Source organism: Meleagris gallopavo, chromosome 8 (genome assembly GCF_905368555.1).
Source record: "Meleagris gallopavo chromosome 8, MGAL_WU_HG_1.1, whole genome shotgun sequence".
NCBI classification, from domain to species: domain Eukaryota; kingdom Metazoa; phylum Chordata; class Aves; order Galliformes; family Phasianidae; genus Meleagris; species Meleagris gallopavo.
This window is the reverse complement of record NC_139411.1, coordinates 8,116,743-8,130,202: the sequence shown is the minus strand read 5'-3', so window position 1 is coordinate 8,130,202 and position 13,460 is coordinate 8,116,743. Positions and strand designations below refer to the sequence as shown.

Below are 13,460 nucleotides of genomic sequence, written 5' to 3'. Positions count from 1 at the left end.
TTTTTCATTCCTTTCCACTTTTTAAGTTTTGTGTGTGCAGCATATTGGCACACAATGGCCATATTCAATTAAATAATTGTAATTTATGTCATAATCAGATTTCCCACAACATTAAATCAGCTGAATAAAAAACAATATATCCTGGAGTAGTACCTGATATTCATGTAATCAATGATTGCTTTGGCTTGGTCAATGCTGAAGACATCCAAGTCACCACTTCTTTCTGAATCAGTTACTCCTATTCCAGCCATTGCTCTTCCAAGTTCCTTTATGTTATCTTCTAAGGTCATATGTTTGTCTGCAATGTATTTCCAAGGAACAAAAAACCAAGTATAAACACAGTAGAATCTTTTAAAGCATACTATGAAGTTTAAGCATTTATATTATGAGTGATGTGAAAACTTAAAAAATAACAGCAAACATTTTTGTCTGTTGCCATTATTCTTATTAATAAATGAATTAAAATTCCATCACAAAATCGCTGATGAGTCCTCCAATAGATGTTTAAGACTTCAGAGGTTGGTCTCCTATGTATGCAGAGACAACCACAGATTAGTACGTGAATTCAAGATGCATTTACTACAATATAGCAACATTATTTAAAATTAACTATTATTTCTGTGCTGTAAAATATTGTTCTTCTGACCATGTTCCTTACAGTATAAAACAGTAATATAGGAATAGATTATTTAAAAGGATAGTGAATTTTTAAATACTTACAGTCATAAATCATTAAATATGAATATGCTTAATCTTCATGCTCCATCATTTGCACCTCTCAACATAGATAATTACCTTACAGTTTTAGCTTGAAAATAAAAACCAAATGCTAAAACAGTTCTGAACTAAAATTTATATTCTTTTTATAAAATGCCTTGGGAAAAATCTTGAAATACATCAGTGTTTGCTGATGCTTCTATTTAAAGATAAAGGATTCATTTATCTAATATGTACAGTGTATACCATCACTAGAACAATTGTGAAGTTAAAAAAAAAAGTTATAAACACAATTTACTTGTTCTTTTTAAGTCTAAAACATCTAGAATGGAAGATGGGGAAATATCCACCAGCAGTGAAACAGATTTATTTTCCTTATTGCTTTAATTCTCTACTGATCTGCTCCTTGGTTCTTTGTACAGAAAACAAATTAAAAAAAATTACAACACTCTGGTTTTTATAGTTTTGCCCTTTGGTGGTACAGCAATCAAAACCCTGAAAATTTCACCTCAGTTTTCATTAACAGAGGCAGCAGAATATAACTAGGAAGAAATACAGAGAATGTGAAGGAAAGGGAAACTAAGCCATGGGAATTGAGAAAAAGAACCAGAACTATCACAATTAGTGGGGAATTAAAGCCAGATAACAAGACCATGAGATGTCACAGCATGTAGGTCCAGATCCTTTCTCCAGCTAGTTAAAATTTCTTCTTTCTTTGTACATCTGATTTTCAGGCCCAATTGCTTCTCTTAGGAAGGCTTTCACAACACATCTGTGAAGTAAGGAGCACTTTATCCACGGTGTATAGAAGGTAGACCAAATCACATAAGTAGTTCATCTGGGTCCAGTTTTCAGTCCCTATTCTGTCCCTCTTTCTCCATAAGAAACCCTTTTACAGGCAGCAAAGATGCCTTGGCTCTTGAACTGTTTCTCTTCACCCAATCAACCACAGTCTTAAGTTTCTAAACATCTGTTTAGAAACTTTCTCTGTTACCAGACTCAAATGAGTTTCCACTACTTTCCTTGCCTAAATCCATTCTTTCCATTCCATGCTATTACATTCAAATGAGCTTAAATTTCCAGGCTGCTTGAGTACATTGTAGCAAAGGGAAAGAAAATGGCCATTAATTTAGAAGACATTAGCATTTCACTGTTAGTTGCACCAGCTGAGAACAGTAAACGCAAGGAAACTCATCTCAGCCCTAGGTGGGTTACAATAGACTTTGTAAGATAGATTACTTGGGGAAATTTTATGAAAAAAAAAAATATTAGAAGCCTCTTGTAAGCATTTACAAACTGCATTTTCTTTCCTTAGAATCTTAGCTAAACATGAATGATTTTCAGAGGCCAGCAAAAACCAAATTCATAATACTTGCTTTACACTTTGAAGTGTAGGGGTATTGGAGCTGTTTGGGAAAATAAATACATACATACATAAATAACCAACCTCAAAATAAGGCATTACTTTTTTGTCTTCAGTCTTGTTTTGAAGCCCACTGAACTGATCTGAGGCAGTCATTGCCATGGAAAATTTTTAGCTCAAAGACCTAAAGATTTCCCAGAGTAAAGATCCTGAAAAATGTAGGTCATCTTTAATAACCCATTGTGTTACCAGCCAGTCTAGTACACATGCATTTCAGTCTCATAAAACTAAATTGTGACGTATTTCCATTATTCTCCATTGTTATATTAATATAGTTAGCACATGTTAAGATACTTTCTCATTAGAGACAGGAAGGACAACTGGAATTCCAATGATCATAAAACATATTCTGTCAAAATTCCAAGAATGAAAAGGTCCTTGAATTAAACTACAATGAAAGAGTATAACAATTATTAAGGGCTTGATTTTAAATATTCATCTTTACTTTGAATGGATCCACTGAGTCCTTTCACTTTTCCTTTGGGATGGACTCTTCTCAACATAATTACCTTCAAAGTGAATATAAAGTAAGCGCTGTGATCTCAGAAAAAGGGGTTTTGAGAGGAAGCTGCTATTTTTTTTTTTCTGGCTATTTTGTTCCCACCAGACCCAAGATACAGGCTTTTTTTTACAAATTTCCTCATAGCCACAAGAGCTAAAACTTCTTCCATTGTAATTTTTCAACTTCAGCAGTGATGACAGTATACTTCCCTCATCATTCTTTAGTTAACCCATACGTTTTGTGCCCGAATTGCAGAATTTGCCATATAGAAAGCTGCCTGAGAGTACACCTCCAAGGATAAAATACATATTATTCACCTGGTGTAATTCTATAGCATGTACTGAATATCTCAAACAGCAGAGAAATGTGCCCAAGGCTACGGTGAGTCAGTCACTGAGAGAGCTGGCACTGGAATTTAGATGTTCCTTGCTCTCGCTTTACTGCAATTATTATTTATTTTAACAAGCCAATGATTAGGTCTGTTCAGGGCCTTTCCCTTTTGTAGCACATACTGTACAAAGATTGAGAGACATTCTGCTCAACAGACTACAGTCCTCTCGAAGTTTGATGTCTTTTGAGGAAAATTATTATCAAGTACAAGGTACAGTATTCAAGAGGAAAACGAATCATTTTACCAATACTTGCAGTTAAAAACCACTTCATTAAAATGATTGGAAAGCATTTTTGCCTTCCACTTCAGGTGTATTTATTTTATAACTTTTAGCTATACTTACCACTGAGGTTCTCCAACAGGAAGTTTAAGAGACCCATGTATTGTGACAGCTGTATAAGACTGAAATTCATTTCTTTTGCCCAACAAAATCCTGCAGTATAATAATCTAGCAGAATAGCTTCCTTCAAAGATGTCTTTAATTGTTTAAAATTCAGAAACTCTGCCAGCTTTCTGAAAGAGATATCAGAGTAAAAGAATGGAGTTTCTATTTGTAAACTTTCAAAATTTAATGTATGATTATATATCTATTATTACCATATTACATGTATACATGTACATATTTTCCAGGAACTCTGCTTCATCTATTTCTAGATATGAACACTGTTGACCAGAAGAAAAAAAACACAACTGAAATAACTAAATTAGCGACTATAAATTTCAACAGACAATAATTAAATGTAAAGATATCACTAATGAAATAAAAATAAAGAGATGAAAAAAACCCAAAGAGATACATGCAAAATGCACACAAAAAGAAAAGTGTTGAAGAAGGGGTTTGGTGAGTGAAATGACACAATTAGTCACATGCTCTTGTTTTGAGATAAGTTTACAATGTTAAAAAGATCTTGTTTCCTTTTAATCATTATTTTTCATGCAGATTGTGAAGTAAAATTAAGATTTAGAAATAAGGTAAATAATATAAAATTACTTAAAGCACCTAACATATTTAGAAATTTGTATTCCACTTTCATAATTGTCAAGGCATTTGGGAAAAGTTTCATCCTATTTTTCTGGTAAACTCTGGAAATTTTTTCACCTACTTAAAAAAAGCCATGATTAGAGAAAAATACATTGCTTTCTAGGAGACCATGCTGTTGTTGACAAATTTATGTTGCTCTGTCCAATCGTGGAATTAACATGTATTTTATAATAATTATATGCCTTTTTCCACATGAAGAGATTATAGAGGATCAGGGCTAGGACTTCAGTTTGCAATTCTTCCAGTATAACTTTAGCTATGTTGTTAGATAGCGAAGTTTTACATTAGAGCAGCCTTTGGTTTCTTAGCAATACCTGACAAAACAGGTTCCAGCTATGATCACAGTTTCTCCTTCCATATAAGAGCGTTTTCATTCCTGCTTCTCATTCCTTCCTAATAACAGTATTAATCTCAGACCTACTCGTAAGGAACTTAGTTTTTCAGAGTTTTCACCAGGCTAGTAGAGATACACTGTCAAATAAAATGACTGTTGTTGTTGTTTTTTAATTAAAGTCTGAATAGCTAAGAAAGTAAAGCATATAATCCAATCAGTTTTGTTTAAAATCGTGTATTCTTTTGTTCTGCATAACAGATTTGTACGGCTGTACACATTCAAGCTGGTTAAAAACACTTAACTATGTACTGAAATAGAAATGGAATGTGGCCAGCTGAACTTTCCAAGGTTTGAAAAAGTCCATATCCTCTCTTTCTGAAGCCTCTGCCAACTCTGTGTTTTCATAATCAGAACTTCTCAGGGATTTAGATCTTCTGTGATGCTGCTAACAATGCCAGAACTCATCTTTTCAACATTCTGCAAAGCATGTCACTGACAACGGTATCTATAAATGATCAGGAAATTATGGGTGACTTAGATTTCTTAGTTACATTGATTGCTATTTCTTCCTCCATGGAGGCTCTCAAATCCTACGGAGTATAGAACTCCAATACACCAGAACACAAGACTTCAAAAATCTCATACTCAGTTAGATAATCTCTTCTGATTTTCCAGCCTTTGCTGTGGCCTCCAAATTGCCCTTTTGTATAGAAATGATGTACTGTGATAAACTAACAAAATTTCAGTTCTGGTGTTAAAATTCCACAGAACTATCCCTTTCCATTTGATGCAACACATATTTCATGATTCACTTGTACAGTGTGTATATAAATTAATATACATCTTCATCTGATCAGCTGAGACAGAAAAAAAAGGAACGTATGATCTTTTAATGCTTTCCTTTTTAATTTTAATGAGAAATTTTCACAATAAATTGCATCACTAAGTACATTTAGTCTCCTGTGAGTTGTATGCTTCAATCTTCTCTGAATAAATGGGTGATCAGACAAGAGAAAATAATAAAAAAATAAAAATCTTACTGTTTATAGGGAAAAATTATTTTTCCAGTTTTCTTAAAAAAAAAAATATCTCATCAGGTAAAGAATTTTTTGTCATTAAAACAGAGAAAGATTATATTTTGAGAATAATATTTTAATCTCTCAAACATTCAATGTATTCGGACAGTGTGGTTCTGTTGTTTTGCTTTGTTCTTTCCCCTAAAACCCATTAAGAACACCAGCCCTTTGCTTTTAATTCAGTAAGAACTTGCCAGTGGAGACAAGCGCTCCTGAATTATTTGGGCATTTCTGGAAATCCCATCCTAAAAATATAAGTCTAAGGTTTCAAGCTGAACTTGGGCCTCCTAAACTTAGCTCCTACTAAGTATTAATAAGAAGAGAGAGTGTTACTACAATGAAGACAACATGGGCTTACTTCAGATGTCTTTGGCTGCCTCCTATTTCCCCAATGCACCATAACAGCTACCTACCTCTTAACATTTCCATCCTTTTCTAAACTTTTAAAACCTTCCTGATTTTTTTTCAGTAGCTTGTATTAAAGCATCCTAAATGCTTTAGCAAAAGACTTAACGAAGTGAGACTTATGGAAAAGCTCAGTATTGGCCTGTGCTTATTTACATCCTAGTATTTCATTTATAGAATACTTAGAAAGAATATAAAACCACAAACCAAAACAGTGTAAAGTACCTACCAAATAATAACTAAAAAAAAGTAGAAAAATCAAAAGATATGGGAAACACACTAAAACAAAGTAGATATGAGATCAATGACATTTCTTCCCACCTTTCATGAAACATTTAAAATCACATATTTAAACTGAACAATTAATGTGGTAGCTATCACAAAATAAATCTAACAATTTGTATACAAATTTTATTTCATAACATTAATTCTAGTATTGTTACAGTTGCCACTTACTTTTGAAATCCTTCTACATTTTGTTCTGACAAAGCAGTAATTTGCGAAAAAGAAAGAAAGGTATAATTAATAATCTTCTGTCCACCTACAGCATCCTGATCTTGATCTTCTTCCTACACACACATACATATATATGAGTATAATTTTGAAAGTTGTATTTAATTATGTCAGTAACTTATCTAAATAACATTTTGATTTTTGAGGCAGTAGGCAAAGGATTAATTCAACAAATGCCAAAAATGTAACATAGCTATAATTATACAGTGGCAACAAAATGCCCTAAAACATTTTCACTAGGCAGATAGTGCTAGGCAGATATATGGAAAATAGTATTTCTATCTTAAATTCATGTGGGAATGTAATTCAATCTTGTGCAGCTCACAATATGTCACTAACTTATAAGTAAAAACAACAGAAATGTAAATGTACAAAACTGCCCAAGAATCTAGATTTGACGGATAGTACAGTAACTGAATTTTATACTCGATTTATGCTGAAGGCATTATGGGCATACATGCACACTACCGTGCAATTTGACCTTCACCATATACTTCTTGATTACACTTTGGGAATTTATTGTCCACATTTGCTCCTTCCTTAAGCCAAGAAAGTCCAACATGTTTGTTGCAATACAGTGATGCACATATTAGAATCTGAGAGTAATCCAGAGTAGAAAAGAGAAAACAGCTCCTTGCAGGAAATGGTGCATTTGTTACACGGGATAGCAAACTGATCTTGAAAAAACTATGCAGTAGTCTTCTAAAAAATATTAGACAATACTTTGTTTAGTGTGTGTCACTGGCCAAAATCACTTCATCGTGGACTTTGGTAAGAAATCTAGGAAATATATAAAACACTGGAAAAAATAACTTTTACTATATAACATCTATGTATTGGAATGAGGTGTGAAAGCACATTATAAAATCATCATCTATAAAGAGAGTCAAAACTACATTTGACATCTATCTGTTGGATAATCTCTAGGCTGTTAAAATGATATTTGCTGATAATGATTATCAGTAGCTATTTAAAGAAGAACCAATTACACTCTGACACAATCCTAGCAAAGCTCAAAACTATGTATAGCATCACTTTATCAACTTTAACTAAGTCCTGCTTAGCTTTGAATATTATATAAAAGGAAAGCAACCCAAAAGTGTTTTCAAGTTTTAAGAAGGGACTGCTATGCAAAATGACTTTTCACCAAATGCTTGTATCCAAGCTGGCTTTATCAGCAGTCTACATAGGTGGACAACAAGATGAGTGAAAAATTTAGCTGCAACATAAAGCACAAGAAGTAGAGGTTAACAGTTTGTACCCTGCCTGGATGTTGGTTACAAGTCTGAGTAAAACCCAAAAATCATTAACTTACAGGAAGTGTATTTGTAACCTGTGGGGCTCTACAGAGGCACAGCAAAGTGAAGCCTGAACAACATTTATTTCTACCTCATCTTGAGAAAGAAGTGGAAGATTTCCTAACATGAGCTGATTTTAGATTGAAAAGCATTGTTCTGGGCTAATCGTCAACTAAATCTAGCACTGGTCAAGGAGAGCCCCCAAATAAAGCTACACTACTCCCCCTGCTGCTGCTGAACTGCAAAATATACCTAAAACTCTGGGACAAGCTGAATTACATCCACGGCTGATGAAACAAGGCTGAGAGCAACCAATATGAGATTTAGTGGACAGACTAGTTTTTCCTTCTAATTAAGCACGAGTACTATCCCATGCACTTTAGTATTAAAAGTTTTAATTTCTAACTGCAAAGAAGTTAGTCTCAGATAGAATGCCTCATGTGAACAACAAGGACCAAGTAAACGAAGGCTTCCTTCAGACAGTTAGGAACATGGTACTAGTTTGTTTTTATTAGCAATAATTGATGCAGTATAAAAAGCAACACTTTTGCAGTCAGCAATATTTATATAACTGAAGCTTCATGCCCCAGCTAGGAAAACATGAATAAGTAGCTCAACATAGTAACATTATACTATTATTGAAAGCTAGTTTTGAATAATTAGGAAAAACAGGAATGCTGTACTGAAGTGACTGCTGGTGTTACAAATCCATTGAAAAAGGGAGCAGAACTAAAAGAATAATTGATACTGATTCTTAGGAAATTGAATTAATACAAGTTCATCTCTATCTCTCAGGATGTCTGATGTCCAAGGATACGACACTATATCTTTTTGCACCATTATATATGCAGCATTACAGTTCACTGGTTTGTCAGTTAAAACCTTACTGATTAAAATGTTATCATTTCACAAGAATCATCGCAGATGGACAGTATAAGATGATGCATTTGACACTATTAAATTAAAAAAAAAAGTTTAAGAAAGTTCAAGGCATACTATTTGCGTTCCGATCATCTTCCAGCCTCTCATCCATGGCTATAAGCCAGGTGTAGGCAGAAGGGACAAAGGGATTGGAGGATCCTGCACCCCACATCTCCAACATTCAAAGCCACAGTCATAGCCCAGTAGTACAGGCTCACCAGAAGTCTTTTTTTTTTGCCTCTCAGTTCTTATGTTCGTGCTCTAAGCAACAGGTTAGCAAGCAAAAAGTTGAATATTCTGGAAAAGAAAATATCTGAATTTCCAGAATCTATACAAAAGACCCCTCGCTGTTTCTTGAAAGGCATCAGACCATGTTCATCACGTCAGAAAATGCTTGACCAAAAAGTAATTTCCTCCTGCCTGCAGCTGGCTTACTATAGCATGAAGCTTCCCCACCTATACTAATATCAATAGGTTGTGCACACCAAACATGCTATCATTAAGGCCCATCTCACTCTTTGAATTACAAATAACAAAAAGGGCCTTTAGGAAAATTTGCTGAAGTCTTAGCATATACATTTGTATTGTAGCAATATATGGAGTATGTAAGATTACAAAAAAATATTTAAAAAAAACCCCACATACCTTGTACACAGTCCCCTATAGTTCCTTTCAAAACACTGAAAGAGTTTAGCCTTGGAAACACATTATTTATCTAACTAAAGTTTGTGGTTTAAACTTAAGAGAGAGGCTTGAATTATTGTGACTCAGTATTGCAGATGAAGCTCCGTAATATGCACATCAAAATCCATCACTTTACATGGCAAGATGAAAGCTCACTGTACATTTCATCACTTACTCTCTGTAACTACTCCATAGCAACAACATCCCTTCCTACCCTCAAGTTCTTAATTTTTAGGGTGCATTTGTGTCAACACTGTCCATAGTAAGTGCAGGTATCACATAATACAAAATACAGTTCTAAAGGACTGGTGAGCAACTATGGGAGAGAAATTACATTATTTAGAAGATAAATTTTTAAAATTAGAAGTGTCTCTGTAATTAAAAAAGAAAAAAAAAAAAAAGTAGAGAAAGACCTAAACTCACTTGAATGATCCTGTATTAATGGAAAAATTATGTTGGGACAGAACCTCACCCCCATTAAAAGTTTATCACCATTGTGATGAAATACTGCTTTGCCTTTTGATGGCTGTCATTAACCACCACTGAAAAATCAAAGGAAAATTGTTTTTTTGCATGTTCACTGATATGGTGATAAATTTACCTTTCCTTTTACTGTTAGCAGCTGTGACTGACTGAGACAATACAAGGTGATTTCATTCTGATAATACTATCCTCATGGGTTGGGAGAGGAAAAAAAAACAACTAAAAAAGCCTCTGCCAATATATATTGTCAGCAATAGATTTAATCTATGTAAATATAGACTACTACAAGAGAATTATTTGTTCCCTTTATCCTTTATTTTCCTTCAAATAATTTCTAGCTGTTCTGAATGTATAATATATTTCAAGCTGTTCAATATGTCACTTCAAGTGCTTTGGGCACCTCTTGTCAACATCATCAAATCAAAATACCAAATCAGATATTTTGAAACAAAAGAACAAGATCCTCCTTGAATTCCTCAGCCAGTGTTTACAAATCACTGTGAAACAGAAAATAATAACAGCAGAGTAATAAACAGCAAGCTGCAAAAATCTTTGTATTTGGGTGGGGAAGAATTCTAAAAATAACCACTCCAGCATCTGCAGTTTTGGTGAGGGCCTCTCCAGAGCGTTAAGACATTAAAACACAAAAATGGAAATTAGCAATAGAGTTCCTGAAAGGAAGCTGGCTTGTCCTTTGGGATGAGACCTCTGCTCTGGTTGAAGACGTTAGTTATTTGCATCTGTTTGAAAATACAACAATATGCTTTGCAAAATCTTGACTTTCAAAAATATATTCACAGAGGAATGCCTTGCCAGCTCTCTCAAATTATATCAGCTACCTGAAGCGTAAGGAACGAGATCCTCCTGCCTTCACCTCGGGGAAATGAAACTGGACTGAACTCTCTGCTGCCACAGACAGATAGTTTCCATACTGAGCTGGTTCATTTAAAGCTGGCTCAGCTACCTCAGCCTGAGCAATACTGCTGACAGCAGTACAGATGTATCCTGAAACAGTGTTGCATATCAGTTACAACTTTAATCAAAACGAGAATTAAAAAAATAGCAACACAGGCTGTTATTTGTATTATTATATGCATTTTGTTATCAAGCTGTCAAATACTTCAGCAGAAGCAGAAAATCTTGAAGCTGTCTACCTAATGGTTAAGGCAGAAACAGAAATGCATTCACTGTTCCTATATGTTAAAAAACAACAATAAAAACACACACAAAAACCACCACCAACAAAACAAACAGACAACAAAAAAACAAACCACTTGTCTGCTCCCATAACAAGAAATTAAAATCAATAGTTGCTATTTTAGTCATAGTATTTATTTTGTTGTCAAACGAGGAAATACACAACACTAATTTCAACAGTATTCAAAAGAGAAAAGTGCAGATATACCAAATGCAAAAAATAATACCTATATGGGAGGACCATTACAAACAACAGAGGCTGATGGTGTCCTCTTAATAACAAAATACATTTCAGAAAACATGTGCAATCCAAATGCTCAGGTATATGAGTGATCAAATTTACTAGGGCATTAGACTTTACTAATGTTTTCACTGCTGCAGACTGCTACATGGAACAAAAAGCGTTTTTGAAAAGAAAGCAGCAGCAGCAGGAATTGCTGAGATCGGCATTCAGGTTTTGTAATATGCTTTCTGCTGAAGTCTGAGCAGTTATAAAAATATTTTAATTCAAAAGGAATTTTCTCAAGATTTTCTCAAGAGGCAAATACAGTGGCAAAATAACATGTTTGCTCTGGCTTACACACAGAACATGCCAGCTTCAGCCAAAACTGAAAGCTATATAATAATAATAATAATAAAAACGCAGAAATCAACAGAGTTTGCAATAAAAATAAGCCACAGGGGATAGCAGGAATTATCAGAAAGGTGTGCTATCACGTATCACACAAACTTCAGCACAGAAAATACATGAAAAAAAAAATCCTATAAAGGATCCTTCTATAAAGTCGTGAAGTAATAAAGAGGAAAATTTCAATGCTACTTTTCAAATCACAGAATCAAAGAATCATAGAATTGTTCAGATTGGAAAAGACCTTAAAGATCATCAAGTCTAACCACAACCTAACTGTAGTACACTAACAACCCTCTGCTAAATCATGTCCCTGAGCCTTTGGACAGCCTGTCCTTTCCCACACTGCACACCCTGTGGCCTTTTGCTCAACGCTCCCAACAGCCACAGTATTTACAGATAACACTAATAGACAGAATACAGCGAGAACCACTTGTGTTTCTCATAAAGCGCTTATGCATTCTACACAGAAGAGGATTTATTTATTTCAGGAAACCTAAATATTAAGCTCTCGTGCCAGCAGTTGCTATGGCAGCCTGGTGCCAACCGACGCACACGCTCTGGCAGTGGCTGTGCCCAGGAAGGGCCCTGGCTGCTTTCGGACAGGTGGCCTTCTCTCTGCTACGTGCTCCTTTGTGACAAGGTCGCGCAGAAATACACGCTCACACTGCCTTCATTTATCCTCCAAAAACATTCTAACGTTCACCCTTTCTTTTTAAGCTTCCAGGAGCTTAGTGAAGACACTTAAATTCAATTAAAAGATCAAGGAGAAGCAAGACAAAGAACCGAGAGAGTCCCAACGCGCGGGGACAGCTAGACGAACAGCACGGTCGCTGCCCGCCTCGTGCCCGCCTCGGCCCCGCGGGCTGGGGGCTTGCGAGGTGAGCGAGGGTACCTGCCCCGCCGCCGCCATGCTGCCGGGCTCGGCGTCGCCGTTGCCCAGGGAACGGGGCGGGCCCCGAAGCTCCGCCCGCGCGGCCCCGGCCTCTGCCCTCAGCCCGCCGGGCGCCATCTTAGCGCCCCGCCGCGGGGCTGCGGGCCGCAGCCGTGCGAGGGCTCGGGGCGGGCAGGGGAATAGGCTTCTGTGGATGGCACCTTGCAGTTACCCTAACGGCATCGCAACGTCAGCTCTTGATACATCATGTTGGAACCTCAGTCCAGCCCGGGAACGCTCCACGTGGTGTTGTGGGTCAGCCAGTGTAAAGCAGCAGGCTTTTGCTGGGACCAGCGCTGGCAGATATATACTCATACAGTCATGTTTTATGGCTGATTTAGGAATAATATAGTAAGGTGAAGATGAGTTAGCAACTAAACCATTCATTAGGATTTGCAGATAAAAGGTTTAGTATACCTCAATATTCTTTGTTTCTCCTGTTTGCCCTGTTCTTTCTGAATGTGGAGTACTAATAAATGAAACTGGACGGAAGCAGTTCTGAAAAAGCCAACTAACTTTGCAAAGTTTATGAAGGTGCTGAGGGAACTGCTATGACAAAACATTTTTGCAGCATCCCCATATAAAGAAAGGAACCTCTTGGGATTTCTGCAGCTGCTTTGAGGTCTGCTGCTGTTTCTGAGCACCTTTCCACTTTCTGAAGGTTGTCATCGTTGGTGTCTCGCACCACACAAAATACTGAGCACCGTACCCGTGTCACAAGAGACTCAAACCTGCCCGTTACCCATCATGACTGATGTCTGAGATTCAACATATATGCAGCTCCTCTTCCTGCACAACAGTCTGACCCGTAATGACACATACACACCAATCATGCTTCCAAAAGGACTCAGGAATCTCTTGGAATGCCGTTGAGAGAGGTGGATCCTGCAGTGTTTTGTAGAATTATTCATA

The 13,460-nt window shown here is 36.1% G+C and overlaps 1 protein-coding gene across 1 annotated transcript in view; it reads right to left on the bottom strand.

Annotated features, from left to right (window-relative positions):
• The window catches only part of CABCOCO1 (ciliary associated calcium binding coiled-coil 1), a 55,394-nt gene extending 42,733 nt beyond the window's left edge, over positions 1-12,661 (bottom strand). The window contains 4 exon segments of the mRNA XM_085229351.1: positions 154-298; positions 3,377-3,546; positions 6,347-6,459; positions 12,510-12,661. Coding sequence (XP_085085477.1) covers positions 154-298; positions 3,377-3,546; positions 6,347-6,459; positions 12,510-12,626 — 545 coding nt within the window. The 5' untranslated portion in view covers positions 12,627-12,661.
• Between the last annotated feature and the right edge of the window lie 799 nt (positions 12,662-13,460).